Source organism: Anabrus simplex, chromosome X (genome assembly GCF_040414725.1).
Source record: "Anabrus simplex isolate iqAnaSimp1 chromosome X, ASM4041472v1, whole genome shotgun sequence".
Classification (NCBI taxonomy): Eukaryota; Metazoa; Arthropoda; class Insecta; order Orthoptera; family Tettigoniidae; genus Anabrus; species Anabrus simplex.
This window is the reverse complement of record NC_090279.1, coordinates 59528946-59553209: the sequence shown is the minus strand read 5'-3', so window position 1 is coordinate 59553209 and position 24264 is coordinate 59528946. Positions and strand designations below refer to the sequence as shown.

At 39.7% G+C, this 24264-nt stretch overlaps 1 protein-coding gene across 1 annotated transcript in view; it reads left to right on the top strand.

The window, feature by feature from the left end:
• Nucleotides 1-6053: 6053 nt before the first annotated feature.
• Nucleotides 6054-24264, top strand: part of LOC137503273 (zinc finger protein ZFP2-like) — a 50449-nt gene continuing 32238 nt past the window's right edge. Inside the window, exon 1 of the mRNA XM_068230819.1 lies at nt 6054-7242. Coding sequence (XP_068086920.1) covers nt 6054-7242 — 1189 coding nt within the window. The remainder of the gene's footprint in view (nt 7243-24264) is intronic.

The following is a 24264-nucleotide window of genomic DNA, read 5'->3' as shown; positions in this document are numbered from 1 at the left end:
GGATCTTATCTGCTACTTCCCACTTTGTTTTATATCTCACCTCAGGCGCTATTGTTTCCTCACTCTCATTTCAGCAGTCTACAAATATCATGCCACAACTTAAATGACTTCCTTTAAAATGTCTAAACTATTTGCCATGCCAGTTGGGTATTGAATTACATAAGAAAAGATTTTAAGATTCATAAAATTTCCTAATTGCTGACTTGTGAAAATACACGTATTTCTGAGATTACCAATTAGTGATGAGATTACCTTCCATTTGTAGAGAGACACATCGTCCTGAGCTAAATAGTGATGAGGCTTACTTCCGTTTGTGTAGTGACACATGGTCCTGAGGTAACCACTTAGTTATGTGGCTTCCTTCCAGCCTTAGAACGTTGAGTGTCACATGGCCCTGAGCTGACCACTTTGTGCCACTCCTCCATGGTCTTCATATTTATAGGCGTGATCGCAGTGAAAATAACAAACTGATTAATATGATCGTCTGCTGTCTATGACGTATGTAAGCAGACATATGAATTGCACAATTCTATTCAGGCTAGAATACACTGACGGACTCCCCTCTTGTAGGTACTCATAGAATTTCATCGGATATTCTAACTGTCCTTCCCATTTAACACAGATATACCTTTTTTTTTTTTTTGAGTTATAACTTTTTCTTCACAATGCATTTATAGGAGTCACTTAAACATGAAATCCAGAAGCGTTCAGCCATTCAAACATTATTTTGTGAAAATAAGTTTTTATAGATATCGGACGTAGGCATTAGGGGAGAAAATTTGAACATACACTAAACTAATTTGAATGTTAGGATGTGTAAAATATCCATTTCATTTCATTTTTGTAACAGAATATTCATCAGTCTGCATCTGGTGGTAGGGTCCGGTGTTGTGGTTCATTGACTCCAGTTAGATCAGTCTCGGGCCATGTCTGCATGTAGTCTTCCAACTTTCAGGCCGTTGTGCACTTTATCAGTCTATGCTGTCTGGTTCGTCCCTAGCGCCTCTTTTCACCGACTTTCTGTGTAATAGTCTGACTTTCCCAATATATCGTCCTCTACACGCAACACGTGCCCAAACCAGCCCACACGCCTTTCCCCAATTTTCTTCTGGATCGGTGCATTGCCAAAACGTTTTCTAATAACATCATTTGAAATGTGATCTAGTCTAATTATGCCAGCCTTCCACCTAAGCAACTTCGTATCCATGATGCTTAGTTGGCGTTCTACCTCTAGAGCTGGTCAGCATTCGTTGACGTAGAAAACAACAGGATGGATATCGATAGGACAGATATCAGTTCGGTAGAACTTAGTTTAGAGATGGCCCTTCGTCCAAAGTTCGGAAGGGCGCCTGTTGTCATTCTCTACTTCCGTCAGGCTTTGTATATCCTTAATTTGACTTCATCAGTAAGTCGGCCATAATCATAGATTGTGGAGCCAATATAAATATCTCTACTCGTGCTATATCTTCAACGTCAACATGCATGGTTCCAACTTCTCGACGATGTAATGCAATGTATTCTGTCTTGTTGTTGTTGAGGCGCGGGGCTTATTGCGCTAGTCGATTGTTCCAGTCTTCTGTTTGACGCTGCAAGTCTAGCTTATTCTCTTCAGCCAAATTATATCATTTTCTTAGAGAAGTGTCCATGGTATTGGACTGCGCTGGTTTGTGGTAATTATGTCCATCACAAGAATGAGCTGCAGTGGTGATAAGCCGGGGCCTTGATGGACTCCTACAGTTATGCGGAAGTCATCAGACGCTCCTGCGGCAGCTTGAACACAACTCATTTGTTCTTTGTAGAGCAATTATACCCTCTCAGCAAGGTGCTCTGGAATGCCATGTACTTGTAGGGCTGACTGATTAGGTCATGAAGTACCCGATGGAAGGGCTTCTAAGGGTCCAGAAATTTGTGATGAGGCCTCTTATTCTTTTCACAGTGTTTCTCAAGTAATAGTCCGGCAGCATGGGTTTCTCCTATTGCGCCACAATTTTACACAAATCCAGCTTGGCTTGTTGTATGTTTGTCTAAATCGCTAATCCTTTTGTCTAAGATTTGTTCTAAGTCTCTCATTGCGAGGCTCAGAAGTATGTTCGGGCCGTGATTAGAAAAATCGGCAGGGCTTCCCTTATTTCTGAATTGATACTCCATCGCTAGTCTGTTTGTTTTTGACCTTCTTTGGTGATATGGTTGAAAAGCTTGCTGTAGCCACACTGCTGCATCCCCCCATTGAGAGAAACAAAACTCTGCTGGAAGATAATTGGGACAGATGGCTTTCTCTGGTTTCATTTCCTTCAGCATAGTCTGGACTTTAGTGACGTCATTTTCCTACGTTGGACCTTCAACAGCGGAGGTGATTAGGATTGGTAGATTCGGAAATTCCAAGATTGAGATGTTGTCATAATAGTTCCACCAGTGTACTCGCGCTTCCCGCCTGTCCAGTAGCAAATCGTCTGTTACCTCATTGATGCCGTAAAAACGTTTTACTTCTGACGTTTTGCGATGGCTCGATTGACTACCCGTTAAAAATTCCGCTCGAATTCGCGCATGTCATGTTTCACATATAGACCTGCCTACCGGTTTGATTTTGTTACGCAAATACCTCCATTTTACGAGTGGCTGCCTTGTAGGCATTCCAACGAGCAAGAAACTCGTGGTACAGCTGCTTCTTCAACCGTACTGCATATTTAACATCTTCATTCCTTGGCCATATGTCATGTTTAATCCTTCGTTGTCGTCGCCCTGACTTAATTGTTCCAGGAATAGAGCGAAAGGCGTCTTTCAGGTTAGTCCGGCTCACTTCAACTATGGTGATTTGTGACTGTAACTTTTGCAACGACGTTAGTCTCCTTCTTCAGGGGCAACCATTTGATCCCAATTTGTCTATTTCCTGTGAAGTATTGGGCTCTTGGTGACTTTATCCACAGCTTAGAAGACTGGTCGTTGTTGCATCGCAAGGATTTAATAAGGGGCAACTGTTATCTCTAGAACATCTTCGAGATTTCACCCTCTCACAAGGATGTAGTCAATGCGAATTGGATGGGAGCCACTGTAGTACAGAGTAGATGAATATCACTCTTTTTGAACCGTGTGTTTGCGATGATCAGTTTCTGCATAATCGCGAATTTGTTGGGCATCGTCGTTCTTTTCTCCATGTCCATGAACGCCATGGACTGTTTGTTCTTCTTTCCTCGGTCCGACACGTCCATTCGGATCATCGGCAGTGGTCTTCTTGTCAGGCAGTGCCCAGAACGCATCTTTGGTTTCCATGCGCACGTCAGTTTGTGGAGCGTTGTACTGAAACATTGGAATTTCCTTCTCTCCCCAATGCGGACGAGTTACATCAAGCGATTGTCAAACTTTTGCACCTCGGAGACTGAACCGTCAAATTTAGCTGATATGACAATGACAACACCATGAGCTGTTCTTCGGTTTCTGTTGTACACCAGTTAGTAACCACACCTCTTTTCACATGACTTTTCTCTATTCCATCTTTTTTCCGCACCTCTCAGATGCCTACAAGCCTTCTCTCAAGTGCAGAGGCTTATTCGCTACTTCACCCAGGCATAATTCAATGATGGGATACAAAATGGGGGTACTAGCATGGTTAGCCGTCACAGCCCGTGCGATGGTAAACCTAGCATACTTTTCATGCTGACTGGGCACTGCCAATGCGCGTCCCTTCCAGGGGCTGCACTAACCTTGGCTCCGATACCATGAGACATATTTCTGTAATGATGTAACGGTATTATTTTACGGCCGGCTTGTCTTGAAGCATTTAAGGGCTCATGACGGAAGGTAGTAACGCAGCTGCGGACATGGAGAACAGATGCCTTTTGCAGCCACTCCTCTAGAGAAGAAACGCTATCCTCTTTTCTGCATTAACTTCCAGAAATTTAGTGTACCTCTTCAGCCATCTGGTCCCTAGTGAACGTCTCCATCTCCGCCAAAGTTGCCATTAAAGAATTTGTACATGTTTGGTACGCGAGAGCTTTTATATTTTGCTCAAGTTCATCGGCAGGCCAGCGGGGAACCCGTATCCGTCACCTGGGAAGCGCCAAATGTTACAGCAATATAGCTGGTTCGTGTAGTATATTTATCAATGCAAAATGAAACATTATTTTACTGAAAACTAATTGTGAACCTGATAAATTACTTGTCACAGGAATCACGTATTCACGTAATTAAGAAGGGTTACTGGCTTTTGCACCTTTGCTAGGTGTGTTATGCCACAGAACGCATGACATACAATCCAGTGTCGTATCTTCTGCCCCCTGTTGTCTATTGGTGTCAACATCAATATCTTGTTTGATGATCAAGAGATTTAGTCTGTCATATCTGGAATCAATGCCCCCCTTTCATTTGTCCACTTATTTTCTCCAAAGAGTGCAGTAACAATACATGGTCGAGCCTCCCATTACTTTGCTTGTGAGCCAGTCATGCATTCAACTGGGCCATGTGAATTCAGTTCATACAGCATGAACTGGAAAGTACCAGTTCATGTTACGATATATTTTAGCCCGCGTGATCGATTTTCCCATGTGGCAGTTGTAAGCGGATCTCACCTTTAACCAAGAAATTTGCATTTCCCGCCCTTCTTCCGTAGAATATGTAGAACAACTCTGTGGTGGGGAGACAGGCTCAGAATTGGATGCTATCCAACTATGTTATGAATCCACTAAAAATAATCACGTTGCCCGTGATCTTTTGAAATAAATAGAATAATATTCCTTCTTTTACATAGCAGCAATATCCACTATGGTGCAATTCAACGTCTTGTCATCTCGAATTTTGGCTCAAGCCTTGATTTTCATGCTCCGTCTATCCGTATTGTTAAAGTAATACGTGTAAGAATATTCAAGGACATTATAGGTTGCGTTTGGTTTCAAAATCAGGATATTAGAACATTGTAAAAAAACGCTACCACCAATGCCATATTCTGTGTTGCCTTCATAATGTCTTTAACAGCAGTGTCTTGAGGAGAAAAGACAGTATCAATGCTGGCGAGAGAGCCGTCTTATTCTTGTTATATTTCAGCTTTTCCAGGATTTCATCAGGATTAGTTTCTTCCGTGTTAAATACAGGAATTAAGACGTAGACTGATGTAGTACTTGGTAGTAAGTATGAACGTCCTTGTATAAACCTACCGTCCTATATGTAGGTTGGCTATGTTTGATTGCACATCAAAGATACATATTTCGGAAAAGCGACACAGTGACATAATAAAATGGTATAGTGATATAACAATGTACAAATACAATATGTATATTTGTGTGACAAAATAACATTCATAAAAGATTAGCCATATTTCAACAGATCTTGCTGAATGTCGACAAACGTTCTCAACTTTATTAATATCTACAACACAGACATTCTCTCAAACAACCTCAAGAACAAGGTCCTTTACAAAAATTATTACTTGCCTGCGACAAGGCGCAGAGTGCTTCAACAAGATCAAAACTCCAAAGCATATGCCATTCTTTATGTAGGAGAACAGACTACGGATTTCGATAGAATTATATGTGCTGGATTAAAGAGCTTGTACGAGTATTCACCCTTTTAGGCTGGACCACTTCTCATGCTTTCTTCAAAATTAACTCGTACATTTCTAAACCGTGACATGTTTCTTGCGCGTGATATCGTGATTAAGAAAAGACGCAACATATTCTCGTAAAAAGTGAGAGCTTTTGAAATTTAACCTCAGATGATGTTTCCTCTCCGGAATGTAAAGTTTGAGTAACGAGCTCTCTGCACTGGATATCAGTGATTGGAATGTCCAGTAGCAAATCCCCTGTGTGAGAGTTGTAGTGGATTTGGCTGTTGAACTAATGGTCACATGGTTTTAATTTGTCACTGTAGATCGAGACCCGAGGTGAGCTATAGAGATCATCAACCTCCTGACGGCGGATCATCTAGCCTGCTCCAAGTGTGCGGATTTTCTGATAAATGCTTTACAAAGAGGAAAATGCTGACGGGGGACACGCGATTGCATAAAGGTGGGATTATAAACGAATGCTCAGTATCTCATAAAAATTTCAAAAAAAAGGCCGGACGTTATGCGGTCTCACACGAGCGAGAACCGATACTATTGCAACATCTGTGGAAAATCCTTCAGCTGGAAAAAACTAGCAGGTCACATGGGTATTCACACAGACAACAAGTCACACCTTTGCACTGTATGCTGCAAATCATTTGTCAAGAAAAGCAGTTTATCTTATCACATGCTGACTAAAACAGGAGAGAAGCCATACAGGTGCAATGTCTGTAGCAAATCATTCATAAAGAAAGGCAGTCTACTCGATCATGTGCGGACCCATACAGGCGAGAAGCCATACAGCTGCAATGTCTGTGGCAAATCATTCATACAGAGAGGTAAACTAACCGCACATATGCGGACCCATACAGGCGAAAAGCTGTACAAATGCAACGTCTGTAGGAAATCGTTCATACAGAAAAGCATTCTAACCGATCATGTGCGAACCCATACAGGCGAGAAGCCATACAGCTGCAATGTCTGCGGCAAATCATTCATACAGAGAGGTAAACTAACCGCACATTTGCAGACCCATACAGGCGAAAAGCCGTTCAATTGCAACGTCTGTAGGAAATCATTCATACAGAAAAGCATTCTAACCGGCCATATGCAGACCCATACAGGCGAGAAGCCTTACAGGTGCAATGTCTGTGGCAAATCATTCATACGGAGAGGTCATCTAATCGAACATACCCGGACCCATACAGGCGATAAGCAGTACAGGTGCAATGTTTGTAGCAAATCATTCATACGGAAAGGAACTTTAACCGGTCATATGCGGACCCATACAGGCGAGAAGCCATACAGCTGCAATGTCTGTGGCAAATCATTCACAAAGAAAGGTAGTTTAACCAGTCAAATGCGGACCCATACAGGAGAGAAGCCATACAGGTGCAATGTGTGTGGCAAATCATTCACACTGAGAGTTAGACTAACCGAACATATGCCGACCCATACAGGTGAGAAGCCGAACAGCTGCAATGTCTGTGGCAAATCATTCACAAGGAAAGGTAGTCTAACCGATCATATGCGGACCCATACAGGCGAGAAGCCGTACAGCTGCAATGTCTGTGGCAAATCGTTCATACAGAAAGGCACTCTAACCGGTCATATGCGGACCCATACGGGCGAGAAGTCATATAGCTGCAATGTCTGTGGCAAATCATTCATAAAGGGAGGCAAACTTACCGAACATATGCGGAGACATACAGGCGAGTCATAAAGAGAGGTAAACTAACCGAACATATGCGGACCCATACAGGCGAGAGCCTTACAGGTGCAATGTCTGTGGCAAATCATTCAGAAAGAAAGGCAGTCTGACCTAACTGTTCATATGCGGACACAAACAGAAGAGAAGCCATACTGTTGCAAAGTTTATTCCACTGAAGCACAACTTGTAGGATTTCAGCAAAATATAACAGATATCCTGGATTCAGAAGGTCAATTGGTCTGTATCGCGACTGGCCTGTCTAAGGCATTTGATAGGGTAGATCATGGGACACTACTGGCAAAAATGAGTGCAATTGGACTAGATTAAAAGAATGACTGAATAGGTGGCTCTGTTTTAAGAAAATAGAACTCAGAGAATTAGAGTAGGTGAAGCTTTCTCCTGCCCTGTAAAAATTAAGAGGGGAATTCCTCAAGGCAGTAGTATTGGACCTTTATGTTTTGTTATATATATATATATATATATATATATATATATATATATATATGGTATGTGTAAAGAAGTGGAGTCAGAGATAAGGCTTTTCGCAGATGATGTTATTCTGTACAGAGTAATAAATAAGTTACAAGATTGTGAGCAACTGCAAAATGATCTCTATAATGTTGTCGGGTTGTTGCATTTTCAAATTAAAGCTCCCAAATGAGCTGTTTTCATTCAGTAATGGCTACTATACCCCACCCATATACAATCCCTCCTTCAACGATAACGCCCCTTCCTCCCAACATCAATAACCGACCCACCGCCGTCTCAATCTATATATGTAGGATTGAGACGGCAGTGAACCGAACTACCGAACCTTACCCCCACCACTACCACGTGCAAGGGTTTGACAGCGGCATAGGTCCAACCCTTCCGAGGGCCCGGCTCAGACTGAATACTTTTGCCCTCCACCCGCGTGGGCGCGCTGTTGTACATCACGTCACTCACCCTAAGCCCACGTGACGAATACGGCAGCTCCTATTGGTAGAAACATCTTCCGATTGCTATTGGTCGGTTTGAGTTTGACAACTTGGACCACGTGGGACGACCACGTTTTTGACATTTGTGACATTTTGCTTTACTTTGATTTGTATGCGCATATCGGTTATCTTCGTTTGCGTGTTTCAAGAAAAAGTACAAGATATTTGAGGTAAGCAACTTTACTGTTCTTGTTTTACTAATCTCCTGAGGCCAGAACATGAAAACATACCACACCAAGGCAAATGAATTTCGGATAATTTGAAACATAAGTGCGGCCAGTATCCAGTATTCAGGAGATAGTAGGTTCGAATCCCACTATCGGCAGCCCTTAAAATGGTTTTCTGTGGTTTCCCATTTTCACACCAGGCAAATGCTGGGGCTGTACCTTAACTAAAGCCACGGCTGCTTCCTTCCCGTTCCTATGCCTTTCCTGTCCCATCATCGCCATTAGACCTATCTGTGTCGGTGCAACGTAAAACAACTAGCCTTATCATATTTGTCCCCCCATGGGTAGGGCCAGTAGAATAACAGCCACAGCATCTTCTGCCTGCTGTAAGAGATGACTAAAAGGTGTCCCATGTGGGCTATGCACTTGGGAACTTGGGTAGGCTACCACAGAGCCCTTAATTGAATTTTGGCACCGCTTACTTGTGCCAGGCTCCCCAATTTCATCTATCCTATCTGATCTACCTCGATCACGACCTGTTCTTTTCTGCCCCCGATTGTATTATGTATGGAGGCCTAGGGAGTCTTATTTTCCCTCCATGGCCCTGGTCCTCCTTAGCAGATACCATCATTTTCCTAATGTCAGCCCCCTTCCATTTCTTCTCTCCGATTACTAATATATATAGGGGATGGTTGCTTAGTTGTAATTTCTCTTAAAACAATGAACTAGATTTTAGGCCCTTTTAATCAACAAGCATCATCATTTTAAGCAAGGAGATTTGTGGTGAGGGCAAGATGTTTGGTGGTCATGACATATACTAGGAACTGTCCCATCATTCGCCTTACTGCAGGCGAAAGGAAAAACCATTCTCAGGACAGCCAGTGGTAGGGGAACAGCCCGTTTCTGTGTCCCAAATGCAGAGGTGTAGAAACACGGTGGAACCATAGCCACCCCTCCTCTGCTTGGTTGGCCGGTTGGAGTGCATGCTGTCAGACCACAGATCAGCCTACTCTGCAACCACCAACATAGATTTCTGCCTTCGATATACAGTAGGTACAAAAAGCACTGTCTGAAGTGAGTTTCCACTGTCTTCAACTGGCATCTCGTCTAGGTCACAGCAAAGTCCCTTGCACACCGTAATGTTTTGGAAGTAGCAGCATATTGTTCATAATACTGTACTAAATTAGCAAGCAATTCCTTGGACATAGCTCTTAATAGGTGGAGCTATGTTGTGACTTGACATGGGAATGTTTTGTGCTGGATCAGCTGCCATATTATTGTATTTAGATCCTGACGCTACATATTTCTGTAAATTTATTAGAACTGCTCTCCTGCGGATGGACTGAAAGGAAGCATTATTTGTACCTCATGCATGTTGTAAGAGGGAGCAATCACAGAATCTGTAAGCTCTCTCTTGTCTTTTAAACCCTCAAATATATTCATGATTCCATCCTTTTCCATGTAGCAGAAAAATTTTGATATATCCTACTGTCACATAAAATAGAACATTTTTATTGTAAATAGTGTAGGTTAATGAATACAAGGGATGCATACAATTTTGTAGCTTGACATTGTTTATCATCTAAATGCAGATGACTGATTGATTGATATGTTGTGTTTTGGTGCAGTATGTAGGAACAGAGTATGTGCTATCATGTCTTGGTTTCTTCAAACACTACTCTGCCAGAGATTTGCCATCCCCTAGTAGATGCAAAAGAAGTACAAATCTCAATATTTTTCAGTGTGTGGCCCTAGGTTCCTCTTTTGACAGAGAAAGATGTATCATATAGTAAGTTCCTTGGGAAAATACAAATGGTGTTGCTGAAAACTTTTGAAATGTCAGTGCAACGTTAAACTGCAATAAGAGAGAAAAGTATTATGTTGTACCTTGTCAGTTCCAGTCTCTCTTTCATAAATGAATGATCTTGTATTTGTGTTGTATTGAATAGTTTTCTGGCTGATGAATATTAATTGATGATTAACACTGCTGAATATAATGTCATGCGATTATGATATACTATGATCACTAAAACTTTTGTTCAAATGTCTACACAATTTTATACCTGTAACACTGTGGATAGTAGGTAGAATATAGCTCCATAAATCAAAAAATCATGTTTCATTTCAATTTACCTTTGAATCCTACAAACTCCCTCCTTAGCATATGAGTTTCCTTTTATCATTTTGGTTCCTGTGTATGGTTTTCTTTCTTACATTGTATTTATATTTTATTTCCTGCATAAGTGGCATATCTTGATACTATTGACTGTTACAGTTGGCTTAAGTAGTGTTAAAGAGGACTGATGTATGAGGGGATGTTAGTGTCTATTTCTCTCATAGGTCTTAATCTGAGATAAGTATTGCCAATCCCATTCACCTTCAGGTCACTTCCTTCCTCCCTTTGTGAGTTAGCTCCCTTTTTCCTCAGCAGAATCAAACAAGAGCAGCACAGGCAAGGCCAGTCACTCCCATCCTTCAAGGCTTTGTGGATTAGTAAAAATAAAATATAGCTCCATAATTGAAATAATTATAATAAGCAGCACAAGTGGTAAGCTTCTTTTCTCCAGCAAAAAATTATTATTAATAATAATAATAAAGCACAGGCCAACCTCCAGGTGTATTGTTGTTCAGAATGCAGTATTTCAGAAAAAGGTAACAGAAGGAAGGAAAGAAAGAAAAGGAAATGAAAGAAAAATATAAGAGAAAGAAAAAAAAGAAAAAAATATATTTAATGTAATTTTTAAGAGTGGAGGGGGGACGAGAACCTTGGGGACCCTCCGCGCGCTAAACGATTTAAATCACCCGCCCGGTAATTTTAGTTCAGCCCTGTTTACACAAGAGGCGCTGGTGTGCAATTCCTGGCGATCTTTGCGCAGCCGTTGCGTACAGAAGTAAAAAATAACGTTGAGAGTCATCTCTTACTCATTCTCTTTGACCACGTGTAAAGCCCACTAGAACAGGACTATATTGATAGTTGATAGTTACAAATATAACGGGATATTGCACCCAGTGCTGTTTTCAAGAAGTGTCGTGTACTCTGGAGTTGTCACTGGTAATTCATCCTTTCCTAAATTCAGCCCGTTCTACTGACTGATACAAATCAAATCCGTTCTTTAAGTGTTTGTTTTAAATGATTACACTGAATTAAAATATCAGGTTTTGTCTCCAGGTGTGAGGTATGTGTTACATAAGACGCGTATTAGCCATTTGTACAGCCTATTCCGTTAATTTATTGTGCTACAGATTTTCGTCATTGAGAAATTGTGACTTCTATCATTTACACTGTGTCCACAATCTCTATTGTCGATAAGGTTCAAGTTCTATAATTTACTTTTGCGAAAATTATACATCTCAATTGGGAACAGTAAGAAGTTAATACTAATCTTTTTCAGTTTCAGCATTCTACATATTTTTAACATTTAATATTTTTAATTTTCTTAAATTTTATTTCTACTTAAGCATTAAAACTGTATACGCATATAACCGACATTCTTTTTGAAAACTCCTGGCCTTTGTGTCACAAGTGCCAGCAAATCTGTTCCTCGTGTGTTGTAGCAATATAACGTAACTTACCTTACCTATCAAAATTTTTTTGGAGTGAAGAATATATCTGAAGGGCTACGCAGATGAAGAATCGCGGATATTAGTTTCAGAAAGAAATTACAATATGTAGTGCATAATTTTAATTATTGTGTTGCTGTGTTATTTACCTATGTTTGCAGTTTAATAGTGACGCTGTGAATGTTGAGTTGTTCTTTACACTGTAGGCTGCGACATGTGGTAGTAGGGTTCGAAATTTTGAGAAGTTTCCGTTTAGGATATCATATGTAGAACTCTTGTTATGGTTATCAGTGTTGTTAAGGAGATTCTTCTGCATTGTATCAGTCATAGAAAACTTGAGGTCCAATAGGTATGATCACAATATTAACAGTCATGTAAAATTTTGAGTCTCTTAGGTATGTTCATAATATTGACGGTCATGTAAAATTTCAAGCATAATGCTTAGTCTGTTGACAGATAACCTAAGTAGCAATGACTGCAATAAGGTAACTTAATATATTTCTCTGGGCTATGTTTCAGTGTAAAATCTTTGGAAGTAATCAAGAAACCCAGTACCTTCTAACTACTTCAGTTGCAGTGTGAAATGGACCTGCAAGTAAAAATCTAAGAGGAACCAGCCTGGCTTGAAAGAACAAATGCATCACTTGTGAGTCTCAATGCAAATAACTTTATAGAGATCAGAATTTAACCCTTAGTAGCTGAATAAGTTTGGCAGGGGCATAATTTACTATGTGCTTCCCCAATATTAACCCCAGCAGTCGCCATTTGCTACATGGGCATCTAGGGAAACTATGTCTCTCTTTTGTTTCTTTGTCTGGGAGTATGTGATAATGTGCTACGCAAGGCAGCCAACTCTTAGGAAGTACAAACAACAGTATTTATATACATCTATAGGTCCAACTAGTGACAGAAACTTTGTTCATGGGGCAAGGAAAGGGGTTCTGGTGGCACCTGCCCCCAGATTATGGTCGCCAAGTGGACAATTGGCCTCTAGCATTTACTAGGGAGATGGCAGTGCATGCTATGTTTGATAGTGGCAAAAAGCTGAATTAAAGTTGTGGACTTGATAGTGATGGAACCTTGGTTAGGTCCAGCTACCAATGAAGTTGTGACAGGCAGCGTTTCAAGATCGAGGCATCAGGACATTTCAGGAGCTAAGTACCCATCAAATGACTGTTTATTGTTTATTGATTACCTCTGGCATTTATTGAAATGGATTTCTGTAGGTTGTATGGTTATGTTTTTATTCTCCATGGTTTGGTAATGGTATCGTTGTGGGATTGACATCATCTCCTATCGTACATTATCCAATTTTAGTGCTAGTAGCTGGTGAACTGAAGGACAATTGTGGGTGCTGGATTTAATTCGGTTACGGCCAGTAGGTCTTTGAATTTCATAGTGAACATATTTTTCCTCCAAAAGAAGTTCCAGGTAAGATTTGCATCATTTAAACTTCTTTACAATGTTACTAATGTTCGGTGATCTCATAGTAAAACTCTGCCTTGGCGGAGAAGCTGTAAAATAATTTTGGAGAAGAAGCGACTTATTGTCATCATCTATCCTTGCTCTGTCTGTTGCTACTGTAAACACAGTCCATTGTAATCTTCTGAATATGTGGCTTACAGTTCAGTCTCTCTTCATCTGATAGCTTACATGGTGATGTGATAACATTCTACTTTCATGTGGGAAAGTGTAATTTGGGTCCATTCTAGAGGTATTTGATGAAGCTGAATATCCCAGCACACGTCTGTAGTTATACTGGCATAAAAGTGAATTCCTGCACATCATTCTTGCACCTCAGAGTCTTTGAAAACCTTGAGAGTTGGAAGAGGGATATTCAGTGAATAATTGTGACTTGGCAGCAAAAATCTACTCCCAACACTGTGAACTGCTAATTTATAGATGTGATATTGTCCAGGAGTTGCTTAAAGGTGAAATTCTGCAGCTTATGCACACTGTTCTCTGAATAAATGTTTTCTGGTTGAGTTCTAAATTATAGACACTACAGAAGAGAACAGTGTCTGAACATATCTGAGATGCGAGTGCACTGCTATTCAAGATCTATACTCTTGACACTTCTTGTTATGTTCTATTCTTGGGTATATAGAAAAAAACAATAGCTGTCATCAACAACAACGGAATTCAAGAACTACAATGTGACCCTACAAATATATTTCAAAACAAAATAAAACAAGCTATCCAGCAAACAGACTTTATTCTCACAGAACAAGAAAAGGAAAGCCTCACTATCAAAAAATCCTCAACTCCCCACAGTATGAGCCATCCCCAAAATACACAAAAGCTCATGTCCCATTATACCAATAGTAAATTATGATGTGCCAATTTACAATTTAAGCTAACAACTGAAAAAAATCATAAAAGAGAAAATCTCACTTAAAGAAGACAGATAAATTAAAACCAGCCTAGCACTAATCAACCCCTTCCCGCCCGAAAGCGCCCGACTGTTCACTTTCCCTTACGGTGCGTATTGCCCTAAAACACCCAGCTGCATTATCTGCATACGTGTGCAATCTATGCAATAGTTTTGTATTTTTTGGTAGTGAATTGTTTACTAGGCTTTGATGAACATGCAGTACAATATACAAGGCTTAGGAAATAAAAGAAGAGTGAGAATTCGTCTTGAAGTTGTCTAGGGAACGGACTTGAACTTCCGCGAGTGCTGGTCAGCTGTTTAGTTCGTAAACATGACGGGATTGAATACTGCGGATATTGAGACTGAGCTGAATAACGGCATAAGAAATGACACAGAATTGTTGAGCAGGGGTAGAGGTAAATTTTAAGTGAGTAAATAACATATCAACAAAGATAATTTTACTGATAACTGTGATATAAGTGAAAACGGATATCTAGAAATCGGACCTGATGATGATGCGGCTGCAATTCAGGTAACACAAACATTTTGTTTCATTACTCAATGATTATATGGATGATGTTGAACCTATCAATAATTTCAAAAGAGTATTATGGGAAATAGGTCATATTTTTACATATGTTAGGTGGAGACAATCTATTCAGTGATGTTACCGATTGCGTATATATCAATGCAGCAATCAAACAGGCGCATTTCAGTAAAATAGAACCAGAATGGGAAGACACTTGCTAGAGGAAATGAAAGTTGATATACAAGGTCACCATTACACTTCCAGAATCTCATCTTTATTGGCTTAGGGGGATTTAGACAACATGAGAATATGACAAATACAGCCTACCTCAGTGTTGAGTATCTCCAGCACGGGTGGGGGTTTGAACCGACAAACTTATGACTCAATGAATAGAGAAATGGACATGATGGTATGTTAAATGTTGTAAATGATGGCATGTTTTCTAATACTATTGAAAATGAAACGGTGTGCTCTGCTTGAATATTTCCTAATTAATAGGTTGAAACCTGGGGATAAGCGGTGCAAAAATGTGGGTGGTAAAGGGTTAAAGATACCCCTTGACATCACTAACATGTACACCAACGTAACAATAGATGAATCCATTAAAATTATCGAAAATCTTCATAAAGAAAATACTTCACTGCAGGAAACCAATGAAATAATTAGCCTTATTAGAACAATGCTACACCAAAATTGCTTTGCATTCACTGACAAGATGTATTGCCACAAAGAAGGGTTAGCCATGGGCTCACCATTATAAGGTATAATAGCAAACATTTTTTGAATAACTTTGAAAACATCTTCTGAACGTATCAGCATTCAAAAGGAATATTATACTGGAGCAGGTATGTAGGCGACATCATGTGCATATTATAATGACTTCACTAATGCACACCAGTTATTAAACACACTAAATTATTAACAAAATTCCACCAGCTTCACAATGGAGCAAGAATCTAATAAGAAAATAACACCACAATCAGCAGGAATAATGGCAACCTCTCTTACAAAGTGTACAGCAAGCCCACTCAGGTGTTGCATGCTATTGACGAGTCTAACCATGCATACACACTAAAAATAGCTGGAATGAATACAATGATACACAGAGCTGTTTCCATACCAATGAGCACAATGGAGTTCAATGAAGAGGCACAAATTGTTAAATAAATCATGAAAGAAGACAACCACCCTCCAGGCACAGTAGATAAAATATTAAACAAACAAAAGAAAAGTCCCTGGAAAACCACCACACTTGGTTCTCAACTACATTAATAATAACACATAAAAAGTAGGTTATATCTTTAGGAAACAGGGTTTTAATTAACCTTTAGGATGAACAACACACTGCAGAGACACATCAACAAGTGCACCTAAACAAAAAAGACCCTTTCTCAAAGTCACGAGTCTATGAACTCAAGTGCCAAGAACTTAACTGCATTGCCACCTATATAGGTCAGACAAAACAAAATTTCCACACAAGATTCAAAGAACACAATAAACGATCAGATATAATCAGCATTCAGCCTTTGGGGAGCACATATACGACATTTCACACTATTTCACAGACATCAACACAGATCTAAAAATTTTACACATTGAAAATAATATAAAATCTTCGAATATGAGGGAAGCAATCGAGATCTACATCGCAGAAAGTGCTAACGTAACCAACTTAAATGACCATACACACTTAAAAAATTCCCCGCACATCGCTCTACTCACATAATATCTGGACCATACTTACTCATTAAATTGGCATTTATCACAATTATATCCTATAGATATTCTCTATTTCAATTCCATACATTATTCATCTAAAATCATTCAGTTGCATTCATCCATCTTACATAAAAGTACATTACAACATGAAGTAGGTTAATAACCTTCTCTCCCCTCTCCCGTGTGGAAAGAGTATTCCACAGTGCTCCACTCGTTCCATCCTACTTCCCCCTCTCCTCTCCATGGTACAGTGTACTAGATTTTAACATCCAGTAGGAGGGATCCACAATGTTCAGCACTCCCCTCTCATGCTTCCCTTCCCCTCTCCGTAAGGTTTGTGCTATACTCAAAACTTTCCATTTACCTCTCCATGAGCACAGTCCTGAAATAGTATTTTGTGACAACAAAGTTGGCATTGGCAGTCTAGATAAGTTCAGGAGTTTTCTTGATATATTAATACTTGTAAATTTCTTATTTGTCAGTACTGGCTCATATTATCACTGAACTCTCTATCATTGACAAGTTTATGCAACGTAAACAATGCTGTACATATATGCATATTTTGTGTGATTTCATAGAGTCTGAGGATGTTCTTGTAGAATGAAACATGTCATTCTTTGTATAATAGAGTGTTTATTTTTACAGGTATGTTTATAGTGTAATAATTTATGTTAAAATTGTATGTTTGACAAACTAGAAAGTTTTTTTGTTACATTTAACTAAGTCTACAATGGAAAGTATGGCTTCATCTTTAACAAACTCTCCATTTTGTTCGTCATTTTATCTTCCTTTCCTTAGTTCAGCTACTGTTCGATTTCTTCTGTATTAAATGGGATAAGTGAGTATATTCTGGAATTTTATACTTTAATTCTCTTTTATTAGTAAACTAACTTGTAATAGAATGTAAGCTTTTGATCACAGTTCCTCCTGCACCCCTGTAGTGTCAAAATGTTTCATGAATCCAAGTGAAAAATTTAAAGGTCTCGTAGTACGAGGGCCATCCGATAAATAGGTTTCCCTATTTTACAAAAAATACAAGCAGGCTATTTACACTTGTGCTGACCCTGCAGTGTGGGGGTAGCATGCCTGCCTCTTACCCAGAGGCCCCGTGTTCAATTCCTGGCCAGGTCAGTGATTTTTACCTGCATCTGAGGGCTGGTTGGAGGTCTACTCAGCCTATGTGATTAAAATTGAGGAGCTATCTGACGGTGAGATGGTGGCCCTGGTCTAGGAAGTCTAGAATAACGACGGAGAGGATTGTTCGTACTCACCACATGACACCTCGTAATCTGTAGGCCTTTGGGCTGAGCAGTGGTCACTTGGTAAGCCATGGCCCTACGGGGGCTGTTGCCCCAAGTTGCTTGGTTTTATTTACCTTTGAGAAATATTTAATTTTCATTCTACAACTCGTACACTACTTTTCCACATAGTCACTATTTCAGTCCAACCATTTTGTTATCTTGGCAGCAGTTTCTTGATACCTTCATCATACCGGGTCAGGTCCCATCTCTGTAGACAGCGGTGCACTTCCTCTTCCACCTCTTCATCTGTTGCAAACCGCTTACCTCCAAGGTGCAACTTGATTTGTGGATAGAGATGGAAATCACTCGGGTCAAGTTCCGCAGAATAAGGTGGATGGGGAAAAAGGTCCCTTTTGAATTTCTGCAGCAAATCCTGCGTCCTTTGAGCTGAATGGGCAATATTTTCTGAGACAAGACCAGAACGTTTTCGTTGGATTTCAAGTCTGAGCTTCGTGAGGACCGTGCAGGACCTCTCATGTGTGACCACACTGCATTGGGGCAGTCAGTCAACCAATACAACATCATTACAGTCCCAAAAGGCAGTAGCCAAAACTATGCCTACAGAGACTGAGGTCTAACCGGGCAAGTTGGCCATGCGGTTAAGGCCGCGCAGCTGTGAGCTTGCATCTGGGAGATAGTGCGTTCGAACCCCACTGTCAGCAGCCCTGAAGATGGTTTTCCGTGGTTTCCCATTTTCATACCAGGTAAGTATTGGGGATGTACCTTAATTGACGCCACAGCTGCTTCCTTCCCACTCCTAGGCTCTTCCTCTCCAATTGTCAACATAAGACCTATTTGTGTCGGTGCGATAGTAAATTGTAAAAAAGAGTCTGAGGTCTTGGCCCTTTTTTATGAGCATGTTCGCCAAGTTTCTTCCATAGCATGCTTTGTGGTTTTGTTTTTAGAGTTGAATAATGCACCCTGCTTTCATCTGCAGTAACAATGCGGGAAAACATTTGATCTCCCTCTCTTTGAAGCATTTGCAGGAAAGCTCAGGCTACTTCGTTCTGTTATTGCTTGTGAGCATCAGTAAGAAAACTTGGGACCCATCTTGCACAGACTTTTCAATACTGCAAGACATTCAACAATATCATTGCAATATAGAACTGCCCAGTTTCCGTGCTGGGAGGCAGTAGATTCATTATCTCATCAGTGCTGACGCATTAATCTTTGTCCACCACATTCTGACCAACAGTGGCTGTAATGGGCCTGGCGCTGCACTGTCATCATGTAAATCTTGCTGCCATTCCAGGAACCATGAATGCCATTATGCATCTTTCACTATAAACTCACACCAAATGGCAATGAATATTGGTAGCCATTTCATTTTTTGCCGTGGAAAAGCGAATAACAGGACAGAGTTCACAAGTGGAAACGCTTTCAAGTCGTAGCTCCATGGCAGGTAGCGCCGTACTGGTGAACACAGAACAAGCATGTGCGGTTGAAGATCACCTTACCCCAGCCATACGCCAGTGGAAGTTCCTACAGTACCAACTTAATTCTAAAACATGTGGTTTGCAGAGAGGAAATAAGGAAAATTATTTACTGGATGACGTTCGTAGATCATGTAAGAGCTTCTGTAACTGCAGATGTACACTCCAACACTGATGGTGTTCTCATCCCCGCAGTTCTTCACAGAACACTGCATAACATCCTTGTAGTAGTAAAACATTTCATTTGTAGTTGCTTTATGTTTGACCTGCATCACATCCTTCCCTGGTCTATGACTGTGATAAGCCTGCTTCTTTCATGTTCGTTTTTTATTTTTGCACTTGGATGAACAGAACTGTCTCAATGCAGTGTTCATCCCCTGTGAGCTTGGCAAAACCAGATTATAGAAAGTGATTAAAATGTTTCAGGGGATTTTGATCTGTCTGTCTAAACAAAATGTATGTTAAGAGCATATAGTATTAATATTTCTCACTGTATGGCAAAAGATTTAGAACAGTTTTAATACGTGGATGTGATTCAAACAACCTCAATGATTTGATAGACGTAATTGGATACATAAAATCAATTAATATAATTTAGTGTTTATGTCTGTGGCAGATTCCTTCCAAAATTTTGTGCGAGATGGCCCCAATTCCATCTCTGGTAGGATATCTTCTGATATGGCTAGAAAATGCTTCTCACTTTATATTTGGTTCTCAGTCTCATGCTTTCTCTGACATTAGGTTTGAGCAAGGATGATAACACCATTCTCAGTGCAGCCTTTGGTTTTGAAATCCTCTGCTGGTAGAAATCTCTCTTAAACAGTAGTAAAATTTTGAAAGTAACTGTAATACTTGGAAGTAGTAAATTATCATGCTCATTTGTTGGTGACAGTATTTGTAGATGTGTGTTACATGCATAACTTATGTATCTTATTTTCCACAGGAAAATATTGAAAATGTATCAGAAATGATACCACTGAAAAAAGAAGCCAAATCAGAGTTAACAGAGCCAGGGCCAATGCAGGAAAACTCACTTGAGGTAATGTACATAATTTGATAAGCCATTGTTAGGTACTGAAAATAGAAAATTGTAAACAGATATCAGTGGTTGACCCTTCATTTCAATACATATGACTGATACACTTTTTTTATGAGATTGACTGTTTACTTACCTAATTTTCACCTTTCCTTCATGTTTTTTAAGATCTTGCATTATGTATCACACAGCGGTTGGGATGGATCCAAAGACCTCTACTGTATATCATTTGGGAGGTGGTATCATTGCTACTAATATTTTTGACTTTGTGAATATTTTCAAACACGGAGTTGCTATAAGGAGCACTTTTTTGTTACTGTTCCTGGGTATTTTACTAGTTGTTCCAAATGAAACACCATTGTAATCTTGTTGATTATATTGACTTCTAGATAATACAATTATTTGTAGATACAAGTTGCAGGTGATTGCTTGCTTACTGTCAGAATTCACTTACAAGTAGAAAACATTCTTATCCTTCCTAATGTGGCCTGTGATGATACTAGTCTATGGTGACTTATAATATTACTTAAACTTTCAATGAATAAATGAGCCCTTCAAGAGTGATCTGTTTCATGTGTGGTAAAGGACAGGCTTTGTTTGTTCCCCATTACTCACCTGAACATTAGGATCACTGCCATCGTCCACTGTGTTGTTATGGGCTATTTATTGGGATATTTAATTGACAATCTCTTTCAGGAATTCTGGCTTGGCTGCTCAATATACAGCCATCTGGATAATGAGAGAGGAAGTGTAGTATTTTTCTCTCCTACAAGGAAATTAGATGTAGTTAGGTAAGAAGTGTCAAAAGGGTCGTCATTTAAATTTAGTGAGGAGATGTGAGTATGTGTTGTAAGAGTGGTCCATTCTTTGTTGGTCAAGAAATAAGAATTCATCACTCTTCTAAGGTGATATATCAGACTGTTGACAGCTGCTTCTCGTTTTCTATCAAAGTGTAATGCTGCAGGAGGGATGGAATGCTGCATCAGTCCCATGCCTGCAGTTGCAGGGAAGAGCTGGTTTTTCTCAGGATTGTTTTTCAGAAAGGCCTTGATTTCCTTAGCTGCTCTGAAGAAGTTTGTGCCATTATCACTGTAAATGTTCAGGGGGTGACCTCTGTGAAAATAAGTGAACAAAGAGAGGCGAGCAATGTAGTTGTTGTGAGAGCAGGTATCATGTCTATGTAGAGAGACTTGGTAGCTAGGCAGTCTGGTCTTGTTCCATCTCACGCAAATGTTTATGAGAATTGAGCCAGCATAGTCTATTCTAGTGTTAAGAAATGCTTACACGCACACTTTGTGTATTTCGCGTTAATTGTTCAGAAGTATCTGCATTCAACTTACGACCCTTGAGACGTGCATAAATGTTGCTTCTTTACCACCCCCTTGCTGATGGGATCCGAAACTTGCCTCTCAGAGATGTGATTAAGGGTTGAGTGCCATGATGAAGTAGTCGAAGTTGTTCCGCAGTGATAATTAGATTAGTGAGATGATGATATATATACAGAATGATCTAATATTTCCTCCCCACTAGAATTAAGGTATTGTGCAGTCTTCTGCCGACAAGGAGATGGCTTCTTGATCTATAATTATGGTTATAATCAATATGATTTAATATTTTCTACAGAACATTAATGCAACATTTGAGTGGAGTGTTCAACTCCGATATGCCACTCATTTGTATCTTTAGCAACTTGAAACTGGGAGCCTTTAATGTTTTCTTTGAGTAGTCTTGTCAAGAGAAAGGCTCCGCAAATCTCAGACCTTGAAGGGAGAGTTATGAAAAACCAATTTTTTGTAAAGCTTTGCTGCCTTGCATTTTACACAGAGCAACGTTTTATTGCTAAACAATCTGACATACACACGTAAATGCTATTTGTTGAGCCCGCAGTCAGATGATTATAGAGAAGAGATGTTCTTGAGTGGATGACCCTTCATGGTGTATGTAGTTGAGACTAATGCCATTGTCAGTCTTGACTGAAGCGTTGATATTAACAAGTGTTTTTGCTGTTTTACTTGAATGATTTATGACAGGGTAATGTGGAATTTAATAGTGTTTTTCTTCCTGCAGGTTTTCACATTCCTCTCATGTTATCAAGTGATTTGAATTCTAATATGAATTTAATATATTCCTGGCAGAACTTGTTATTTTTCAGACATTTTTTTCCAGGGACAGGACATGCTTAATTTCCATTTGTTTAGATCAACTAAGTTTTAAATCATTTCTTCACAGGGAGTTATACAGTGTATCTAACTGACGTGTCTGCCATCATGTGTTGCTGGAAGTTTGCTTCATGCTGTTTATCCATTGGTGTTGTTCTCTTATGTTATCCAAAATAGTGAATTTTGTTTTGTAGGTTGCATACGAGTAGAGATTGATGAGGCATAGGTTTTATCTTGTCAACTCCCCTCTGCCGCATTCGTCATTTACCACTGCTTTCTTCCTGGCATTTGACATGTGCACACTGCTGCAGTTACGGGACTGCAGTCAGCCGATTACCTGCATAAAACAAGGATGGCATCATCGGTTTTAGATTGTACACTCTACACTCTTCATGGATGTTTTTGGCGTTTCTAGTGCCATGTGTCATGACTTTTCCTCTACCTCCCCTCTTCATGTCGTCTATACAAGTATTTGTCTTTACCTGTTAACTTGATACACTCTTTGGCTGTTGGACAGAGGGCAAAATCTTTGTCTTATGCTGGTGTAAATCTTCACACTGGTATGGGACTTATTCTTGACCATAAGGTATTGTAAACTGCGCTTGATTCTCGAGTGAGCCGATGACCGTAGATGTTAGGCCCCTTTAAGCAACAAGCATCATCATCATCATCATAATCATCATCATCATCATCACCATCATCATCAAGACTCTTGAATGGTAATATTTGATTATGTATCCATAAAGGCGCAGCTGCATGTGTAATTCCTTTATTTGGAATGCTTTTGGAAGTTACGTGAAAATGAACTTTCTCTGTGTCAATTCTCTCAAAAATCCTGGAATTAAAAATTTGTTTACATTCCTGAACTGCATAATAGTCTTATCTTGAACTTGCTTTGCTCATATTTTCTAGTCATTTCAATTCTTACTGTATGCCCACATTATGTAATTGAAAATGCTGATCTTATATTCAGTCACCTGTTCTTATTTTTTTTCTATAGAGACACTAAGTCAGCGGGTTTCTCTTTGGAGGGCACATGGTGCCACACATTAGTATCTTTAGCAACTTCAAACTGGGAGCCTTTAATGTTTTTTTTAATAGTCTTGTCAAGAGAAAGGCTGTTGGTTAGGAAATATCTGTTCTGTTTAATGTAACTAATTGTAAATGTTGGTGACACTCTCACTGATCTTTGTAGTATTTCCTTTGTGTTTGGTTGTGAATTACCTTTTGACTGTTTTGTGTTATACTGTTTGTAAGTTGTTGTGGCTTGGCTTTCAATATATCTGAAGTAGCCAGTTCTTGTTCATGCACTAGTGTCCTTGTATTTTCCTGACTGCTTGTGCATTATTTATATCTTACCCCTGTGTACAATCCATAGTATAACCTTTCTTGGCTAGCACGTGCATATGTCTCTTTCATGTTCACCTTTTATCTTTCATAAGTAATTGTACTAACCTGTCCATCAGAGATTCATCTCAATTTTGTGTTTTGGAGAACTGGTTAGTTTTTATGAGTTTGCTGATACATTATTAAATGGTGTATGAAAATTTGAGTTCTTATGAATAGGTCCATTTGAGGAGTATGTGAAATGGGATCAGCAAGTGTTAAGTCTCTAGGAATGTTCCAGTAGGAAATTGGCATTGTTGAAATTGTGGTTCTTTTTCAGAAGCTCACTAGCCAGGGTAAAGTCGGTGATGAAATTGTCTGTAGTGACGTTTCTCCCTGTTCCCTCAATATCTTTGACAAGTCTCAATACCACATTCCTTC